This window comes from Ptychodera flava, unplaced genomic scaffold (genome assembly GCF_041260155.1).
Source record: "Ptychodera flava strain L36383 unplaced genomic scaffold, AS_Pfla_20210202 Scaffold_133__1_contigs__length_143213_pilon, whole genome shotgun sequence".
Lineage (NCBI taxonomy): Eukaryota > Metazoa > Hemichordata > Enteropneusta > Ptychoderidae > Ptychodera > Ptychodera flava.
The window spans coordinates 54,356-77,852 of NW_027248315.1; the positions used below are offsets into that span (position 1 = coordinate 54,356).

Here is a 23,497-nt window from a genome sequence, read left to right on the forward strand (position 1 = left end):
GTCAATGTCGATCGTACATTTCTTACAAACAGTTTTTACCTATATTTATCATACTGTGCCAAAACTTCGGACATTCCACTGATGCTATCCTTCATATCGTCTATGCCGCCAGTCATCTGCAGTCAATAGAAAACGAAGTGCATATTCATAACTGCTGAGTATAACATGCCAAGATTTTTACACAAGGTCGCTGCATTGAATTGAACAGTGACATCCGGATAATATCAGTCCAGCGAACCTTGGACCATTGCGTGCGGTCACTCTACCTGATCTAACAATTCGAATTTTTTTTCCTGACAAGCCAGCAGAAACGACAGTATTTCATCTGTTTCGAGCGCCTTTATATTTAAGGAATATCAACTTACCCCAGATAACTGATCTGTAAGTGGTCCAATAGCGCCATCAATTTGTGTGAGAAAATCGCCAAAGGTATCATTTATTGCTAAACGAAAGTAGATGAACAGAATATGACTATCAAGTTATGCATTTAAATCACAATGAACATAAATCAAAAGGAGATGCCAAAAGTAACTAATTGTTTACTTAGAGTTTCTGACACCGAGCAAGAGTATTTACATATTTCATCAATGACAACAGATACCACATTACGGAGGGATAACTTAGGGCTGCTTTCACACAAAAAGGTAAAATTTTGGGAGTAGTAGTAGGGGGGACTTGCAAATTTTGCTCTGCCTGAAGGGGGAACTTGAATTTGTTTTGTTCCCTTTTACGTTTTACATTACACGATATTCACTGTGTCGACAAAGCCTGTATATACAAATATTTATTAGGTGATAATCTAATTAGAGTCCAGACTGACAGTCAGTTGTCAGTGATACAAATGCATGGTACACATACACAGGCTGTGTTAGCAAGCTGAATACTGGACAGTTCAACATGCTGTAGGGAGTTGAACAAGAACACAGTTGTATAAACTGAACAAAAATATTGTCAAAATTATCAAAGTTCATACAGCTACTGCCTACTGGCAGTGTCACTATCAGGTATAAACTTGCTACTGCAGTGTCACTGTCACTGCATACCTGAGCAGTGACAGCGATAGCAATGACTCTGATGTACATGGTAGTTGAAGAAGAGTTTGGGTCAAATGATGCTCATGACAGTGAAACATACTTGTACACAAGATCAGGCCAGAGAGCAACACATGGAAGCCAGAAGACTTTAAAAGTTATCGGGGACTTTGAATTCTGGCATATGAGAATAACCAAATATTAAAGGAAAAAGATAGGGTCACCATGCTTGATTTTCTAAATTTTCACAGTCCTCATTATAAAATAATCAAAAGTAAAACTTTGAACAGTAAAGACTAAAATAAAAAAATATATGACTAATGGAATTTATTTTTTAACCGAATTTGCCATTATTACACCCAAATTTCAGAGATTAAAACATTTACTTTATGAGATATTTTAACCTTCCAGTATTATCAATTTTGAATAACATCTAATTCATATATGTCGTGTACTTTTGAAACAAATTTTTGTAGGTCACTGTGCTCAGTTTTTTACAATATGACAATTAGCCAGAATTCACGATTTGCCTACTCTCACATGATCGTCATTTTGTATGCTCTTCGGCAGGAGCAATTGACGTGGCGTTGGATTAACTCAAGTTGGCTTAGACTTATCTGATAAATCCAAAAAGTTCAATAATGCGTTTAAAAATGAATCAATTTAAAAACTTGCCTAGGAATATTACTTTACAAACTGTGTATAACAGGAAGTGTTGAACATCTGCGAGCGGAACAGCGCGATATGTGTTTATTTATTTCTTCGCGAACATCTTTAGTGATATATGGGCTTGTGATAGTTGGGGGACTTGAACAATTTTGATCATATAGAGGGGGGTTGAAATTTTTTTGGGTATTGAGGGGAATCTGATAAAAAATAAGATTTCAATCGCGATTCCTCCAAGCCCCCCCCCCCCAATCGTTATTAGTGAACGCAGCCTAGATTCATCAGACATGAATGTTACTGTAGAGTAATGCCATATACAACAGGAAAGAAAAGTACGCACTTACTTGATATTGCCGAGCTGCTCGCGTTTTGAACTGTTTCTGGAATGTCATCAAATTGCTTTTTACCCTGCATGTAAGGAACAAAACGTTGGAAAGGCAATGAGTGAGAAAACCAGATATGAACTAAAAATGCTCACGTGTTTCATTATATATTGCAGTTATGTGTAAATTTTAACCTTTGCCACATGTTTGCAACTTCATTGAAAATATTATGATCAACGTAATGAACAATCACCGCCGATTAGGTCATGAAGTATACAAATATGTAATTAGCTGAAATAAAAATATCAAAGTTCTTTTACTGCTGTCATTGTATCACTACTTTATATAGCAAGTGTAATTACCGTTGGCCAAGTCCTTCAAGCCATATATGCTGAGCTGTGAAAGCTCATTAGACATGCAAATTATAAATTAGCTGACATGAAAATGTGAAATGACTTTTGATATTGTTTTAACCTGGTATAATCATCAATGTACATAGCATGTTTTGCCAACTTTGATCAAGTAAATCCAGTATATATCCCTAATAAGCAAAGTTCATTAAATATGTAAATTAGGAATTGGCTTAAGTAAAATGCTTAATGATTTTCAACAATGTTGTATCATGGTATCTGCAATATATGTAGCAAGTTTTGTCAACTTTGGTCAAGTTGATTCAGATATATATCTCTAATTAGGAAAGTTCATTAATATGCAAATTAGGAATTGGCTGAAGAGAAAATGCTTAATGACTTTCAATAATATTGTATCACAGTATACTTGATGTATATAGCAAGTTTCAACAACTACAATCAGGTCAATTCAGATAAATATCCCTAATTATCAAAATTCATTTAATATGCAAATTAGGAATTGGCTGAAGTAAAAATGTTTTTGATTTTCAATAATATTATATCACAGTATCTTTGATGTATATAGCAAGTTTCAGCAACTACAATCAAGTTAATTCAGATATATATCCCTAATTTGGAAAGTTTATTAAATATGCAAATTGGGAATTGGCTGAAGTAAAAAAGGTTAATGACTTTCAATAATGTTGTATCATAGTAGCTTCAATACATGTAGCAAGTTAATCAACTTTGGTCAAGTCAATTTAAATATATATCTCTAATTAGCAAAGTTAATTAAATATGTAAATTAGGAATTGGCTGCAGTTAAAACGCTTAATGACTTTCAATAATGTTAAATCATAGTATCTTTAATATACATACCAAGTTTGGTCGATTTTGATCGAGTCAAATCAGACATATATCCCTAATTAGGAAAGTTCATTAAATATGCAAATTAGCAACTCTCTTTCATGTCACCCCTTAATAATTCCCACTGCTGATATTCTTGGTGTGATCAACATTTGTAGCAAATCTCATCAAATTGAATAAAGACGTTTTTAATGAATATCAATTTTTTCTAAAATCATTAATTATGCAAATAAGCAAAAAGTATGCAAGCCACACCTACCAAAAACTAATCAGTTCTTGCCATTTGCTAACTGAATCTATGTACCAGATTTGATTCTGATCTGATAAGCCATTTTTGAGATATCGGACCAACAGACAGACAGACAGACAGACAGACAGACAGACAGACAGACACACGGACACACAGACAGACAGACATCGCTGCGACATATGCTCACGTGTGTAAACACGTGAGCAAAAAACCCATACATCGACAGTATTTCATAACTTTTTATGAAAGTGGTTTTCACAAAAATGTTGTGAAATCGTGCGAGTAATTTCGAGTGGACGTTGCCATTTTTTGCTCATGTGTTTACACACGTGAGCATATGTCGCAGCGATGTCTGTCTGTCTGTCCGTCTGTCTTGTGTCTGTGGTCTGTGTGTGTGTGTCTGTCTGTCTGTCTGTCTGTCTGTCTGTTGGTCCGATATCTCAAAAACGGCTGATCAGATCAGAATCAAATCTGGTACATAGATTCAGTTAGCAAATGGCAAGAACTGATTAGTTTTTGGTGGGTGTGGCTTGCATACTTTTTGCTTATTTGCATAATTAATGATTTTAGAAAAAACGGAGATACACACAATTTGATGAGATTTGTTACAAATGTTGATCACACCAAGATATATCAGTAGTGGGAATTATTAAGGTGTGACGTGAAAGAGAGTTGCTAATTTGCATATTAATGAACTTTCCTAATTAGAGATATATATCTGATTTGACTTGATCAAAATCGATCAAACTTGGTATGTATATTAAAGATACTAAAGATGATTTAACATTATTGAAAGTCGTTAAGCGTTTTAACTGCAGCCAATTCCTAATTTACATATTTAATGAACTTTGTTAACTAGAGATATATATTTAAATTGGCTGGACCAAAGTTGATGAAACTTGCTACATTTATTGAAACTACTATGATACAACATTTTTGAAAGTCATTAAACATTTTTACTTCAGCCAAATTTGCATATTTAATAAACTTTCCAAATTAGGGATATATATCTAAATTAACTTGATTGTAGTTGTTGAAACTTGCTATATACATCAAAGATACTGTGATATAATATTATTGAAATCAAAAAACGTTTTACTTCAGCCAATTCCTATTTGCATATTAAATGAATTTTCATAATTAGGGATATTTATCTTAATTGACGTGAAAGAGAGTTGCTAATTTGCATATTTAATGAACTTTCCTAATTAGAGATATATATCTGATTTGACTTGATCAAAATCGATCAAACTGGTATGTACATTAAAGACACTATAATACAATATTATTGAAAGTCATTAAGCATTTTCTCTTCAGCCAATTCCTAATTTGCATATTAATGAACTTTCCTAATTAGAGAGATATATCTGAATCAACTTCACCAAGTTGACAAAACTTTATACATATATTGCAGATACCATGATACAACATTATTGTAAATCATTAAGCATTTTTACTTAAGCCAATTCTTAATTTACATATTTAATGAACTTGGCTTATTAGGGATATATACTGGGATTTACTTGATCAAAGTTGGTAAACATGCTATGTACATTGATGATTATACCAGGTTAAAACAATATCAAAGTCATTTCACATTTTCATGTCAGCTACTTTATAATTTGCATGTCTAATGAGCTTTCACAGCTCAGCATATATGGCTTGAAGGACTTGGCCAACGGTAATTACACTTGCTATATAAAGTGGTGATCAATGGCTGCAGTAAAAGAACTTTGATATTTCTATTTCAGCTAATTACATATTTGTATACTTCATGACCTAATCGGCGGTTATTGTTCATTATATTATTGTTCATTACGTTGACCATAATACTTTCAATGAAGTTGCAAACATGTGGCCATGGTTAAAATTTACACATAACCACAATATATAATGAAACACGTGAGCATTTTTCAGTTCATATCTGGTTGGTATTATCAAAATAAATTTACGTGAATTCTTAAAATTCAGAGCAATGACACGTCTACTGGGGTTCGCCTATATCATGGTCACTTGATGCTACGACAATTAATTCTATTCACAATCCAAACTTTCTGACTGCTAACATTAACATTCTAAATAGCATTTCATTTTTCTTAGGACCGTAATTAATGTTCTTTCCGGGGCTTATAGAAGTACTAGCTCTTTGAGCGGTGTTTAAATCGCGCTATCTCAGATGGTCACATGACCACTTGCAACCAATCAGCTGTGTTCTCAGCATCACCGCATGGCTTGCCGCCTTTTCATTCACTCTGTTTTGTCATAGCTGAGGCTGCGGGTATTTTTTGCCCTCCCACCCACCCTCTGTAATAATGACGTTTTGAGATACTTTGAGCTCTCTTTGTACTTGTTCTCTGCCTTTACCTGCTATTCCTGTATTGCTTTTAACAGGGGACAGTAGATTGTAGTTTAGTAGTAGTAGTAAATTGTTAATAAAGCCTCCTTTGCACGAAACTTGGATATGTCTGTGACTGTGTGATTAAGAATTTATATTTAGGTGACGCAATTGGAACTAATTTGGGAGATTTGGATCATATTGTTCAACTTTCTCATAAGTGTAAGGTGCCCTATAGCTCAATTTTGCATTATTACAAATTATTCATGAAAAAAGTGTATAACTTAAAAATAAAAGCATTTGAGCTTACATTTGCATATTAATTCGACATTATTTCACTATTCAATTATCCAAAATTATTTCAAATCGTGTTAAGTGCAAATGCTGTGAATCTGTCAATGTTCTTCGACCATCGTTATTCGAAAAACACAATTTTGAATGAGAGTTAACTTGTATTCTTTTTCCCAATAACATTATTTGTTCATAATATTATTGACGGTCCCTCCCAAATTTTCATCGCTGTACTTGATGATATCCCAGGTTGATCCATTTGCTTCTGTTTATAGGTATGAAGGAAATGCTAACGACAATCACTCAAACTCTATTTCAAAAAGAATGCCGTTGTGAGTCACCTTATGTTCTATCTCTAGGCAAGACTTTGAAAGCACACTTTCTACTGTCATGAAATAAATATTATATGAAGTGATATTGGAAATACCAATTCAGTAACCCCATTCAATTTGAATATAAAACTTTGTAACGGTAATAGTATTTATCATTCTCACAGCTTCAGCTTCGTCTTTTGGCTTCGGGTCAGTATTGATAATCGTATCCAGTGCACTTATTTTGGTATCAACTTCACCTTTGGGATATGGTCCACTACCCGACTGTTGAATAAAAATATTATTAAGATTTATTCGTGTGTTTGCTTCACCTCAAAAGTAAGATATTATTAAACGCTGCATAAAATGATACTTACGGCATCAAGGTCAAGCAAACCATTACATTCGACGTCGGTGCCATCGGGACATAATGCTGGATCTCCACAAGTCCCAACAGTACAACCAGCCGCTGTGTACATATTGTTAACGGCTGCCTTCAGAGTGACTAGATCCGCGCAGAAAGTATCAAAATCAGTTTTAAGCTGTGCTGATTCAGTGTTCATATCTTCCAATCCAGTTTTTGTGACCTCCATATCTATACGTAATACGACAGGATAAGTCGGCTTGTCTCTTCACTATTGTTGTGAACGATGCATAAATGTTAAGTTCATATGTACCTCATTCAGTGAATAATCAACCCCAGCTTAAATTTGTATGTCATCAAATAGAAATACTGCAAAGAGGAAACTCATTGTGAAAAGCTGTCTTGGAATTTGCCTTACATTCGATTAATCAGACGTAAGTCAAATCCCTCAACCTAGACAATACTTTCCTTATCCTGGTAGTACACCCTTCAGAGGAGCAACAATTAAGGTTTGACAATCCCTTGACAAAGGCTTTGTGGTTTTTTAGCAAACTTTGATCCTGGCGAGAAACGTCTTCTCTAAATGACTATAGAAAATTCACAGAATTTAAAGGAAAAGTACTTACTGTCTACCATCGTGATCATAGCATCAATTGCTGGTTGGATCTGTCCTGATGCACTGTCATAAATAGCTTGACCTAGAGACCCTCCAACATCTAGAGCATGAAAGTAACTATGAAAATTATTTTTTTATCTGCATTAAGTTCAGTATTCATTACAATTGCAATACTGAGTCAATATTATACAAATGCAAACGAAGTCATCAAAACTTCGCAAGTTAAAATGAAAGATTTGGGTGGAAAATACAAGAGTTTACACAATGACAATCACACTTCGTTGCTTTAAAAATTGTTAACCCACCTGAAAAATCATTTAAAATTTGGCCAATTAGCCACACTGTCTGGTCAATAGCGACAAACGTCAGTTCCTGCAGGAGGAATATTCAAAACGACGAAAACATTTAACAACAGTGATATAATTTTTATGGAACAACGATTCTTATAAAGTCCTCTTGTCATACATTTCTCAAATCGACGATAGGTTGGTGAACGCTTTTATGAGCATTTCAGAAAGTTTTGAAACGCTTTAAAATTTATTTTGCATGTGAAAACTTACTTTTCACATGCAAAATTAATGGAAAGTGTGAAATCTTCAAAAGTAATAAAAAAGCTTTAAGTCAAAACAGCTTTATTGGGTCATACACAAACACAGAAGTCTCAATTTATAGTATGCTATGACTGTATTTTATTGCCCAATTTTTTTTTAACTGATGGTTTATTCCCCAATCACCATGTTTCTGGATGGGCATTCCTTAATTTTTGGCCTGGATCTTTTATATCAAGGCGTGGTACAGATCGACTTAAAATTTACAAGTTTATTTCCTAGAATGAATTACTTCTAAGTATGCAATTCGTATTCAAACGGAAAACATGGGGAATATCCATATTATATGCACTGCAGTCGAACGTGATTGACAAATAATATGACTGAAAGAGTTAAAATTAAAAATGTATGAAGCAATTTCGAAACTTATGGAAAATATCATGTTCCAAAAAGTCAGGGGAAAATATTAAGTATAACCTTACATGACGTAAGCTTATAGTTTAAGGGACGTCGACATAGTTTTAAAAATGTGATGAGAAAGGTAGGTTCTTACCTCAACAGTGTTGTTGACAAACTTTAACATATCATCGATGGTATCGACAACGTCATCTTCCAACTCACTGATGACGTCACCAGTACGTACATTCACGAAATACCCACACGCAACCCCGAATCTGTTGAGTCAAGTAGTCGTTATTCTAGGGGTGATTATGTGTTTTCAAAACAAGAGGGTAAGTACTCATGTTTAGTTCCGTTGTAAGGATAATTTGAGATATTTATCAGTATTTACATCTACTCTGCCTTAAATATTGCTTTGTTCAAAGCAGATTGCTCATTGCACACTCGTGCGATTCTGCTCAGGTCTCGAGCTTGTATTGACTCATTTTCATAGCCATATGGAGAAAACGAATCGTCGTGATCACGGTCCATTGAAAACTAATTTTCCAAATATAATTTATGGTAAGTTACCAGTACGATATAAAAGATGGTCCTTAAATTCTTTAGATTCTTATTCTCGATGTACATAATTTAGAAAGGGGAAAATGTTATCCTGTTCACCCCAAATCCTAGTAACAGGTCCACAATGGCAATTCTGTTTCAGATGATGGCCTCTTTAGCGATTCTTTTTACAACTTGTTGAAACATTGCATTTAACTTGCACGTGGTAATTACCGTCATGTATGTGCATGTACATGACTGGATAAACATACATCCGGGTTGACATCGAGCAACTTCACTCACAGGGATAATGCAAACAGACACATTCAGCAAATATGTATATCATCCAAATAATGTCGCAAAATATGAAAAGAGAGAGAGAGAGAGAGAGAGAGAGGGGGGGGGGGAGAGAGAGAGAGAGAGTCCACATACCCGAGGATACTTGTCACGCTGAGAAGGACAACGATGAAGGCGATCTTCTTGCATCCCATCATACTCGTCTCTTTCTGATGCATCTTTCCTCCACAGTTTCCACACATCCGACAACAGCAGAAACAGCAACAAACGATGGGGAAAATCAACAGGAACAGAACACCAATGACGATGCATATGACAAATCCCATGAAAAAGTCCGTTAATTTCTGGTCAAAAAACAATAGAAATGAGCCATTTGATTTTAGAGATTGACGAACATCAAGAGGCATTTGATTGGCCATTGTTGACCAAACCTATTTGGAGCTCTGGAAAGCAATATTTCTCTTCACATGAATCGACATATGTTTATATCTATCAAATTAAAGTTACGTTGTGAGGAAGTCGTCTACTAACACCATTACAAGTGCCTGGAGTGAAGATGTATCCATGCCGCCACCATTCAGTAAACTCCAATTGCCCCTGAAAGGTTCAAATATGATTATGTCTTCAGAGACACGTTCGGTCTTTATCATTTTAATCCTTTTCTGTAAATACGTAATTTATCTTGAAGCATCTTATTTAGCGTTGGTTTGCATAATTACGTGATACTTTGCAATCATTCGCATTTTCATTTGCATACATGACAACTCATGTAGCAACTTTCTCGGTTCTTACTGAGTTCACAGCTGTAAGTTGGGAAACTGATTTATTTGTTGTTGCGATGTTGGCTGTAGTTTAGGTGTAACAAAACCGATCTCAATTTTCGGGCGGGGGGATGCTATGGCTATCAAAATCCAACTTTCCGATTCTGAGTTTCGGAACTTTCCCTATGGTTATCAAGATTATTAAAAAATGTAGTTTTCGTGCTTTATTTTAATGTTTGTTTCCGCTTGGAATGTAATTGAAGTACCAAGGCATATGATAGGTAACTGATATAGGCGGGACTTCGGTTTGAACTGATTGCAAAGGTAACATGCCTTGCGTTGCTTGCCAAATTTGACCCTTTAACTTTCCTGGCTGTTTTGAAATATGTTTCGTTAAATGATGAAACAGTGGCAGGGTCAACTTTTATCCGAACCTTTGAACTATGTATGTTGGACCTATAAATATGCCATGTACTTTGAACAAAATTAAAAATTAGGGAGAGAAATGTAGGTTTCCGTTACTGTGTCGCTATGATCTGAAAAAAAACTTCTTTCCGCGCCCATGGGTTTCAACTGACCTCATGGAACACCAGGGAATTTTCATGCTTCCCTTCTCCCACTTACGACACAACTCCCGCCGCCCGCACCCAGTTGTTTGCCACCACAAAAGGCAATGTCCATCACGCCCTCTATGGCTGCGGGGGAAAGAATCTAAAGTTTTTTCAGCTGCAACCGAGTCCTGGTAGTTTTCTTCCTCAAAAAACAGATTGAAACTTCCCCTGCAAGCTGATAGGAACATAAATCGCAACCGAGATATCGCTTACCAACAGCATATTGCGCGTTATCCAGGCCAAAAGTTGGTGAGAGTTGCAGTGAGCTGGTGAGAGTTACATGGAAGTTGGCTCAAAATGTTAAGTGTTGATTTTGGCCTAGGTTACGCGCCATAAACAGTATCTGGCTCGAAGAGCTTCAAAGGCTATCCTGATGTCATATCCTCATATACCTAATCTCTTCAGTAGAATAATATCTTTAATAGAAAAAAACGAAGGTTGACTTGAACTCATACATAAATCTGCCGCCTCCGTGCGTTAATATTAGAGCTGGGGCTAGAAAATGTTAAGTTTGCCACTCGGCAAAACTTATAGATACAATTACAGATACGCGTGCTGGAAAGAATAATTGAAAGCACTTGTTCTGCAATATTGACTGGGAGGAAAATTTCACGTTCATCTATATTTTTTATTGAGGGTTTGGTTTAGTCTTTTTAGTGCAAGCAAATGGTCATTTGTCCAATAATCAGAATCCTTTTCTAAGATCCAAAATTGCATTCGGAGGAGGTTCTGCGATTGAAACTGTAAATGGAGCTAAAAAGTCAGTCGTTTCAGTTACACGGACACATCAAATACTGTCATTTTTAAGAAAGTCTCAAGCTGTTTCTTGGAAGACTATCAAAATGCAGTACATGTGTCATTAATGCTGATTTGACTATTACATACGCCATCCTTTCCAAACTGATTTTTCAACCGACAATGACGGTTTTGACAGTGAAATTTTATCTATAACATGATTGGAACTAATTTGGGATGATTGGATTTTCATATTTTTCAAATTTCTCAAAAGCGTTAGGTTCCCTATAGCTGAATGTTGCAATATTAGAAATTACTCATAAAAAAAAAAAGCAAGTCTGTGACTTAAAAAGAAAAGCAGATGAGCTTACATTTGCAGATCAAATAGACATTACTTCACGAGTTATCCCAAATAGTTCCAATCGTGTTCTATCGTATCGGTAATTTTCTGGATAATTCTGTTTTCTGAATGATACAAAGTCTAATTTTTGAAATGAGATCGAACCTTTAAAATGTGCGTTAAAATGCAGTATACACCATGCTGGAGTGAGAGAATGTCGCTCGAATCTGACGTAAGTTCTAATAGGGGTACATCACTTTCTTGCACCATTTATGCTCGGCTTCCAAAATTTCAAGGTCACGGAGTTCAAATCAGGTCGTGCTTTCAATACTTATTTTTTGTCTGTTGCGGTTGTCAATGGAGAACTCTTCGTTGCTAGGGCACGAGCCTGAGTGCGATCGTCTTATTTTAGTCCGTGGGCTCACAGAGAAACATGGAGAGTCGCAACGGGTATTGTTTAAGGCGTGAAGCGGTTACGTAACCCATCCATGTTCGCCTGGCCTCAGGTTGCTCTCGCCCTCTTTTCCGAAGAGTGCCGACCATGCATCCTCCGGTAATTTTCGGATTTTCGCCGACTGTTAAGCGAAAGTATGTTCGGCAAAGTTTGTGTTGTTGTTGTTGTTGTGTGGTGTTGAGTGGAATTGACGTGCTAGCGAAAACGGGAGTGTTTTGAGCTTCAGGAAAGTGAGTTTTACCGTTTTAAAAATTCTTCTCATATTTTATGAATATATATTGAGTGTGTTTGAACCAAATTTGAAAGTGTTTTATCGATACTGTCTGGTTTTACTCAATCGTTTACGGTCAGTCATACCGTCTTTTACACGTCAAGGAAGGACATGTTTATGAAACTGCTGGCGTGTTATGTTTGATTGGCGTGAAGCAGTGTTTCTGGTCTGAGAGCTTACAAAAGTAACTATGGGTTGCTACGCGACTAAAAAGTACGATGCCATCTCGTCGTATTTTTCGCATAATCTCGTGTAATTATCAACCACAAACAAGACCTCCAAAAAGTTTAACACCTTTGAAGCTCATTTTAATATGAAAAGCCAACAGTCTACCGAGCCGACCATGGAACAAAAGGCATGCCGTGTTTCCAGTCTGTCTATACTATTTGTCTGTGGTGGGCTAGAGGGGGTCTACGTGCAACCCTCCCACAGAATGACAAACCTGTATTTTTCAGAAGCCTTGGGATCCCTAGAATACGAAATGGAATTTTAACAGAAAAAAATATAGGGACGCAATAGCTGTTATGGTCATGTTTTGAAGGGAATCGCAAAATCACGATTTTGCAACCCAATTGCATTTTCGTCAAATCTGTCTTCTTGTAAGTCATCTGCTGAGCTTATTTTTTAACATAACCTCACTTGTTTGGTACCATTAGAAAGGCAATTTATTCTTCTTTAAGATGACATATTGTACTATGCAATATCTTCTACAGTTTTTGTGAAATATGACAAAAACTTACCCCATACCCCAAAGTTTAACATTGCAAATTACAGTAAATCTCAAATTCTACCAATTTTTTAGCTAGGCATAATAAAAATGCAATGCTTTGTATGAAATCTATTTTATTTGTTACAAGGACATGTCAGAAATATGACATAGACTTTTAACAGAAATAATATTGGGACTGTACAGCTGTAACAGTCATATTTTGAAGGGTACCGCAATATCACAGTGTTGCAGATTTGCATGCATTTTTGTTAAACCTGTCTTCCTATAAGTCATCTTGTGAGCTGGGTGTTTGAATATAACCGCACTTGTTAGGTATCATTAGAAAGATAATTTATTAGTCTTTAAAATGACATATTGTAACATGCAATATCTTGTATAGTATTCATGAAATATGACCAAAACTTACCCCATACCCCAAAGTTTACATTGAAAATTGCAGTCATAGCTAAAATCAAATTCTACCAATTGTTTTGCTAGACACAAAAATTCTAGCCATTTTTGCTACTTAATCTTTTTATTTGGTACAGGGACATGTCAGAAATATGAAATAGACTTTTAACAGAAACAATATTGGGACTTTACAGCTGTAACAGTCATATTGTGAAGGGTACCGCAATATCACAGTGTTAAACCGTCTTCCTGTAAGTCATCTGCTGAGCATGTTTTTGAATATAATCTAACTTGTTAGGTATCAATTATAAAGTTAATTTATTCTTCTTTAAGACGACATATTGTAACATGCAATATCTTGTATAGTATTCATTAAATATGAGCAAAGCTTACCCCGTTTCCCAAAGGTTACATTGAAAATTGCAGTCATAGCTAAAATCAAATTCTAATTCATATTTTGAAAGGTACGGCAAAATCTCCGTATTCCTGACTCGCATGCATTTTTGTTGAATCTCTCTTCTTATAAGTCATCTGCTGAGCTATTTATTGAATATAATGGAATATATTATGTACCATTAGAAAGATAATTAACTATTCTTTAGAATGACATACTGTAACATGCAATATCTTGTTTAGTTTTTATAAAATATGACCAAAGCTTTCCCCATACCCAAAGTTTACATCGAAAATTGCAGTCTTAGCTAAAATCAAATTCTACCGATTTTTTACGTAGACATAACAAATTGGGCAATTTTTTGTATTAAATCTGTTTTATTTTGTACCGCGACATGTTAACAATATGAAATGGACTTTTAACAGAAAAAATATTGGGATTCTATAGCTGTCAAATTTTAAGGGTACGCTTAAATCTCAGTATTACTGACTCGCATGCGATTTTGTTAAATCTGTCCTCCTATAAGTCGTCTACTGAGCTTGTTATTGATTATAACCTGGCTTGGTTGGTATCATTAGAAAGGTAATTAGGTAGTCTTTTAAATGACATATTGTAATATGCAATATCTTGTATAGTTTCATGAAATATGACGAAAACTTCCCCCTATCCCAAAGTGTATATCCAAAGATACTGTCATAGCCAACGTCGAATTCTACCGAGTTTTACTTAAACACAATAAAAACAGCAATGTTTTGTATTAAATCTGTTTTACTTGGTCCTGAAACATGTTAGAAATATAAATATCATTATACATTTACCATCGAGAACAATAGAATTTTGCGTGCGCTAAAAAGCCGTACGGAACGCCCGTTCCGTAACACGTACGGTTTCAAGGCGCCCCATCCCTGCGGCTGTATCTGCGCGTTCACTGTTGAACGGTTTCAAGGGACCCATTGGACGAGTGCCAGAACATGTCTCGCGCGCGCTCTGTAGGCATACGTGTGTAGTGCACACAAACTATCCAGAACTTGCAGAAGCGCGTCCGAGATAGCGTTCCACACTTGCGCTATAAATCGGAAGAAAAATTGTTGACATTGCACGAAAACGGTCATTACTCTGACAATTTGATGCCCCAGTCACGAATGTAAGATGTATAATAATAAGGTTATTACGAAAATACCGCAAAGGATGCACTCGGACATTGGCGCCGCGCATCGCCCTCCGCTTCGCGTCAGGCGATACGCTGTGCCAATGTCCCGTGCATCCTTTGCGGAAATTTCGTAGTCACCTCATAATCTTTTTAAAAAAAAAATATTGGGATGTTATAGCTGTAACAGTCATTTTTAAAGTATACTACAAAATCACAATATTACTGACTCGCATGAATTTTTGTTAAACCTGTCTTTCTTGTAAGTTGCCTGCTGAGCTTGTTTTTGAACACAACATGGTATGTTAGGTATCATTAAAAAAAGGTAATTTATTCGCCTTTAAAATGATATATAGTAACATGCAATATCTTCTATAGTTTTCATGACATATGACCAAAACTTAGCCTACCCCATACCCGAGGTTTTATATAGAAAGTACTGTCATAGCTAACGTATCAAATTCTAGCAATTTTTTAGCTAGACATGATAAAATGGGCACTGTTTGTATTAATCTGTGTATTAGTACTGGGTCTTATCACATGCACAAGCCAAGTTTGTCGTCTCCGAACAAAAAATACGAGATTTATTCTCTGGTCGTTTTACGTCACGACAACCCGCGTCTATGTCATCAATTTTGGTGCGTCGGACCTTTTTTTTGTCGATCTTCGGTGTGCTCGTAAATATGTAAACAAACAACATGGCGGCCGATGTTTCTCCCACGATCAAAAGTCATGTAATGAAATCGATATTTTCACAGACTACGACATTACTAATCCGAACAATGTAAACACAAGAGTGTACCGCCTGTATATTCCGAAGGAATTACGTGAATAATTTGCGGAAACAACGAACTCGAAGCTGGTCGCCTTTACCGTGGGTTCCGTACGCATTGCAAACAGGGTCAGGCGCGCGACGTTTACAGTGTTCGCGCCGTCGAGATTCAGTCGATATTTGTTCCCGAAAAATAGCGTATCTTCGTCTGTGATAAATTTCTAGGACTATGCTATCTTTGAAATAGAGTATAACTTTGCGGAAGGTAGCCTACGTGTAGACCGAGAGCTGTCATTTGCTCCACACACGAACGAACGTGAGCGCTAACGCACACGACGGACGACTGGAAATGATTGACAACTTGTGCACGGCGTACGATAATTTATTCCTAAGGTAGTTCAAAAGTTTAAACGCGGAATCGTCATGGAAAATTTATTTATTTTGCAAAAAATAACGAATTCTTGGCTTGTGCATGTGATAAGTATATTATTCCCTAATATTTTTCTTCGTTCAGCTCGGAAAATACTCGTGACGTAATGACCGTGTCACCACGAGTCGGAGGACGAGTGGTGACACGGTCATTACGTCACTCGTATTTTCCTTCGCTGAACGAAGAAAATATTATTAGGGAATAATATCTAAATGTCAGAAATGTGAAATAGACTTTTAAACAGAAAAAATATTGGATTCAGGGAAAGACACTTATTTTTTTATCCACTTGCCCTTCGGGCAAGTGGGGGGTTCGGTTCACTTGCCCGAATTGGAAAACCACTTGCCCAGTATAATTTACGTGTTTGAAAAAAGCTAAAACATTGGTTTTTCATTTCACCACTTTATTTTGAAAATTATCATGTTATCATGAGAAAATGTCAGACATTCTCATAGGGTTCTCCTCACACTTCTAAGAGTGCTGGATGGCTCATTTATATTAAATTAATTATCAAAGCCCACTAGCTGTATCATATAGCATTCTGTATGTGATTTTACTTCTGAACTAAAACAAGATTTTGGGAATGTGCTCTTTGAGGGGTTGGAATACAAGTATTGTTAACGGCCCAGTGAGACTGCATGTGCAATTTTGAACAAGAAAAATATGTGTGCCCAAACGTAAAATGGCACCCAATGCAAATATAGCAAAAACAGTGTACACCGTGCATATACCGGTATGCATTTGAATATTCACGGAAACAACAGAGTAGTCCAATGTAATGCATAGTGTTGAATGTTTTCAACTGGGACAAAAATGTTTTGTTTTCTTTGTAGTATGGTGGGAAATCAAAATAATGGTTAAAATGTAATTTACTTGTCCAATTTTTCACTAAAGAATGTTTTGTAAAGCTGCAAAAGACTATATCCTATTAATGGGTAGAATTTAAAGAAAACCAGAAAAAATAGGAAGCCTTTTTAGGTCAACAAATTTCAAGATTTACAGCTAGTGGGGCTTTCATATTCATAGAAAAAATTCTAACAGTTCATATGTTTGTATGTTTACTTTCTTAGGTCTTAATGTACAAATAATAACAGCCATTTTAATTGTACCTTCAAAGTATTTTTGCAGTTAAAAGTTTTAACTTATATATACAGAAAGAAAAAAATCTTAGCTATAAAGGAATGTTTTGAAGCTTCTGAAAAATAATGTACTTCTTGTCATGTTTTTACTGCGCTGACATCATACACAAGCCCTATGAAGTTTGGATTACCATTGCACTATACCAGTATCCTATGTTTTTCTAATAACCTAGGTGGTCTTTTAATGCTCATGCGCAGACTAAATAGAATTTAACCCAACAACCTAAGGCGTCGGTGGTTTTCTATGTGTCTTGAAAGATGAATTTCTCGATGTCAAACTCGCTCCAATTGCTTCTTGACAGTCATTTTAGAATGGGAAAATTCACAAACAGAGAGGTTGGTCGCCACGGACAAGTAACTTTTAGCTTATTGACCTGAAAATTAAGTCAGTGTTCATAGAAAATTCAAAGACTGGTACCCGTTGACACCAAAGCTTGCTCATGACTTTCATTGCATGCGGTCTTGCCACGATGCCACTCACTGTCACTTAACAAGTTAACATTGAAGAGTACGTTTTAGTAAAACTCCCTTTTTTGTGGTGATTTTTCACCACTGGACTTTATTTTTACATCATTATAAACGTTCATACAAAGCACAAAAACCGCTGTGTGTTTCTTTTTTTACCGTATCGACATAATGTGAGACACCGTAACCTCACAGTCAATGCAATGAACTTTGGTGAACGTACGCTCCACTAGCTGAACAGCTTTTCATATGCAAAATCAGCGTACGGTATTTAACCGGTGGTATTGTTTGAACTGCATTTATTGAAAGCGATTACATGATTCTTTCATCAACTCTTCATGCAATTTTATGAAAAATCTTATGGAAATGTTCACAATGACATAACATGAAAATTTTTTGTTGTTTAAGTCCGTGTTCCCTCACCAGAAATCGCTCTCGTGAATTCGATTTCTAGGTATAATTATTTTTTTTCACTTGTCCCGTCGGGCAAGTGGCATCGGAGGTTCACTTGCCCGAACGCGACTTTCACTTGCCCCGGCAATCGGACACCTTAGTGTCTTTCCCTGGGATGTTAACAGCCATATTTTTAAGGGTAACAAAAATCGCAGTACCCGCCAGACTGGCACACTTTTTTGTTTAATTATTCTTCTTGTAAGTCATCTGCTGAGCTTATTTCGTAACACAACCTGGCTTGTGAGATATCATTAGTAGGACAATTTATTCTTCTTTAAGATGACATATTGTAATATGCAATGTCCTTCATAGTTTTCCTAGAAATATGGTCAAACTTTACCCCATACCCCAAAAGTTCAAATCGCAAATTACGGCTTATCTTAAATTCTACCATTTTTTGCATACACAGGCAATTCTTGTATGAAATCTAATTTGTTTGTTACAAAAGTATGTCACAAGTATGAAATAAACTTTTAACGGGAAGATGATACTATTTAGTAGCCATTCGGATCATTTTTGGAGGGGGAACCCAAATATGGCAAATGTATGTGTTTCGGCAAATTTGCCATGATACTTGGGTACCCTTCCAAATATGATCCAAAAGGCTATCAAATCATATTATATTCCTGTTAAAAGTTAATTTCATATTTGTGACATACTTTTTAAACAAAAACATTTCATAGTTGCATACAAGCATTGCCTATTGTATACAAAGTTAATAAATTGTAAAAAATGGTAGAGTTTCAGATTCGCTGTAATTTGCTGTGTAAACCTTTGGGTATGGGGTAAGCTTTGGTCCTATTTCTATTTCATGACATCTAAACAAGATATTCCATATTACAATATGTCATTTTAAAGACTAGTAAATTACCTTTCTATTGATACCTTATAAGCCAGGTTATGTCAAAAATCAAGCTCAGCAGATGACTTACAAGAAGTATAGATTATAAAAAAGCAGCGAGTTGGCAATACTGTGATTTTGCGGGACGCTTCAAAATATGACTATTACAGCTGTAGAGTCAAAATATTTTTGCTGTTAAAAGTCTATTCTATTCATATTTCTGACATATCCCTGTACAAATAAAACAGACTGCGTTTACAATATAACTTTGGGGTATGGGGTAAATTTTGCGGCATATTTACAAAAAACTGTAGAAGGATATTGCAATGACGTCATCTTAAAGAAGAAATATGGTCTTTCTAATGGTACCAAACAAGTGAGGTTATGTTAAAAAATAAGCTCAGCAGATGACTTACAAGAAGACAGATTTGACGAAAATGCAATTGGGTTGCAAAATCGTGATTTTGCGGTTCCCTTCAAAACATGACCATAACAGCTATTGCGTCCCTATATTTTTTCTGTTAAAATTCCATTTCGTATTCTAGGGATCCCAAGGCTTCTGAAAAATACAGGTTTGTTATCCTACGGGGAGGGGGTGCACGTAGACCCCCTCAAGCCCACGGCCTATTTGTTTCCATGAGTCCAATCCACTGGCTTTCCGAAATCAACGGTATTCAGTATTCAGGTCCCGTATAATGTTGAGAAGGACAAGGTTGATCGAGTGGAGTTTTTAGGACAATAAACTAGCACGAGGACAACAGGAGGAAGTTCTCTTCACAACTCACTGTGCACAGACACGCAGAAAACCCTGCCCGATAATACAAGTTCACAAATGGTCAGGGATGCAGCATTTGTATTGTTATAAGAAAGTTCAAACTGCCGAAAGGTTTTTGAAAAAATTATTCCAAAACAAAGTCTGAACGGTGTTTGACTATCGCGCGTATAGCGAGGCTTTCATAGTGTTACCGTGGTTTGTTTGAATTTGTGAACGATAAGCTTATAGCCTAAATCCAACTGGCGCAATAAGTTTCGTCTGTCATAATCCTTTGTCACTGGCATACTCACCCGACACCAATATGGCCGAGATCTCGTGCATTTCGTAGCTCCATGCAGCCGAACACTTAACAGCAGAGCAGCGTGTACGGAGTCAGTATATTAGAGATAACCTTAAAATTGTCCCGTCCCAAAAATCTAACGAGCGCCCGCAGTTTATCATGCACGTATTTTCACGATTCCTGTGCTTGAATTTGTCATCGTCAATGAGGCCAAAGTAATTAAATTCTTTGTTTTGCGTCCCAACCCGCTTAGGTTTTAGGTTTTCATAAAAAAACACACACAGTGTATTTGAATAGGAAGTTTTAGGACATGGCCGCTTAGCTTTTTCGCACTAAAATTTTGTTACAATTTTTCATTTGCTGCAATCAAATTACATTGTGTTAATTTTCTTGTGTGTGTTTTTCAGCCGCTTAGACGCGTACCTTTTCCCATTTAGAGTGGACGCAAAACAAAGATTTACTTACTTGGCCTGATTCTGATTGTGCAATGATTGTGCAACAATTTGGATTTTTTTAAAATTAGACAAAATAAAGTGCCCAATAAGCTGTATTACAAAAGGGACGATTCTAATTTTGAAATTATTAACTTTACAAGTAATATTCCGCCGGGTTTTATGGTCTATCCACATTTCACCACTGAAATACTGAAGAGCTCGTGATTCATATGAAGACTTTTACGCGAGACACGACTCTATATATATATATATATATATATATATATATATATATTATATATATATATATATATATATATATATATATATATATATATCATGGAATCTATTCTCAGACTTAGTAAATATTTGCATGTTGCTTCAATCCCACATTTTGTGGAAAATTCCTCAAAATCATCAGTTCTGGTGAAAGTTAAATGAAAGGAGCTGCGAGGAAATATTTTGCAGCGTGCATGGTTGCCATTCCGAGAGTGTGACACCACTGGGATGATGGGAGTAGCCATCTGTGATGTCTCACCTCTGTTGCATACAGTGGCAGACATGTCACAACAGACCTAAATTGCTTCACAGCCTGATTTCACAGATTTATGATAAAATGTTTAATTTATTACCTTGTGACTACAATAGGCCATAAATTTTTGCATTGTATCTGAATAAGGTTAACATGTACATTATTGTGCTGTAGTTTGTATGATAAGAATTTCCCTTGTTACTGACTTGCCATGAAGGATGTCATTTTTGTCACAAAAAACAGTTAATTTAAATTACGAATGTCAAACAGGTCAAACGTACCATATTTTTCACCCTCTAGAGTTGAGCTTTCATTGTAAGAGTGTATAGAACAACAAAACTTTGACAATTATAAGTGGCATGACACTTTAACAGCCCTGGAGACTGTAAATATGCAGCTCCATCGATTTCTGTAATTAACCTCTTGCTCTGAACCAACCTCAGCTTGGTTGTTTTGTCCATTGAAACCATGCATGTACAGTGTATGGTCCTAATTTAATAATAATAATAATAATAATAATAATAATAATAATAATAATAATAACAAGGCCGTATTGCTGAAGGCAATGAGTACTTGGGCCGTGATATAGTAATTTTGAGGACAATATATACTAGTATTCAAATATGGACTCGAATTTACCCTGTCAATTAGGCATTTGATTAACTGGTTATTAAACGAAGCAATGGCATGGCAACTGGCAAAATATGTCTAGCAACTTTTGTGGAGTTTGAGGCAGGGGTTCTTTATTAATAGTGGAAATTGCTTAAACTCCTTAAATATTCAAATTACAGCAAATTTCTTTTGTTCTCGATGGTAGATGTCTAATAAATATTAATATGTGCACAAATAACATGTGTTTGTTTATCTATATTATGGTGGAGATGTCAGATCCGATCGTGACCACCCCCTCACAAAGTCTAATGGTGCGTCCCTAAGTGAATTGTTCTGGCATTGGGAAGCAAACTCAACATTACAGGATTTTATTAGAGCCAGTTAAAGGGCCTGAGAGGTAACTGCAAAATTTAAGCAACCTCAAGTTACCATTTAATTTTCGTAGATATTCATTGCTATCTATAAATTTTGCTTATGGCAGAATAGGCGAAACAAAGAAAAGATTTTTGTTAATTCTGCCATTTTCCAAAGCTTGCCATACTATTTGAAAAAAAGGGTACAAATGAAGGGGATTCCTGTCCCATCCTGAAGTAGGTTGCACCATGTTGTATTTGTAAAGATGGAAAGATTGCACGTGCACTATCATAATTGTATGGCAGTACTGTGGCCATATTTGGGAGGAGAACCGGTTGCCTTACAGAAATCTATCCATGTAGTTCAACTCAATGGATAATTATACTTGAATAAACATCGCAGAGTCAGAACATTTCCATGAACTAACTTTAATATAATAATAAAATCAAACAATATTCTCAAAAGTTGTGCAAAATTTGCATCAACTTAATGAGTGTTTGATATAACCTACTAATCTATGAACTGCTAGACAAACTTTTGAACTGTTAATCAAGTGTCAAACATAGCACCAGAAATCGAAGCACAATCTGGAAACCTTTTTGAAAATAACACAACTTGCGAGTTTTTTCCTGAGGTAACATTAAAAACACTGAATTAACTATATTATCAAACAACATGTGCACTTATTACACGTAACTCGCTTGACAATTTGGTTTAGAAAAAATACAAGATTTATCCACTAAACGATTGGTAACCTACACATGTATGAAACTATTGAACACATTTATCAAACATTCATTATCTATACAAGTTGAATAGTTGTTTGAATGGAAATTGTCAGTGAAACATGGTTAATTTGCCATTCTATATGAACAATGAGAGGAAGTGAAAAACACAACATAATTGGCTTTTAAGGTTATTTTTATGACAATTAGCAAAATGTCACCACAACAGATTACACTGCATTTTTACAATTGGTAGACTTGCTTTGTTAAACACTGCAGGATTATTGATTAAAATACTGTCAGGAAATGGCAGAGTTAGCACTAATTTGGTGTATCCAGACGCAGATTCTGAAGTGATTGCATGCATACATGCATGCATGCAAGCTGTTGTAAAACGAGTCATTGACAATGACATAGTCCCCACTTGTAATAGGAGTATTAGTCTTGATGGGGCAGGGAAATGTGGTCATTAAGAAGTATCAGTGAAGTGTACATGTTGAGATCTATGGGCACATAGGTCTATGTTGTTGTTCCCAATTTGAAACATGAGGCATGTCTAAGTTCTGGTTCTAAATCGGGAAAAAAGATCAGACCTCTAGCTGTACTGGCCAGCCAAGAAATACATATGTGCATAATAAATGAGGTACAAGATGTGACATCTTAG

The 23,497-nt window shown here is 35.8% G+C and overlaps 1 protein-coding gene across 1 annotated transcript; it reads right to left on the reverse strand.

Annotated features, from left to right (window-relative positions):
* Positions 1–35: 35 nt before the first annotated feature.
* Positions 36–9,406, reverse strand: LOC139126837 (prominin-1-A-like). Its single transcript, XM_070692769.1, has 9 exons — positions 9,324–9,406; positions 8,506–8,626; positions 7,710–7,776; positions 7,415–7,504; positions 6,802–7,019; positions 6,608–6,709; positions 2,042–2,105; positions 366–442; positions 36–116 (listed from the first exon to the last, which is right to left on the reverse strand). Exons 1-9 carry the CDS (start codon positions 9,404–9,406, stop codon positions 36–38), a joined length of 903 nt encoding a protein of 300 aa, XP_070548870.1.
* Positions 9,407–23,497: the final 14,091 nt, after the last annotated feature.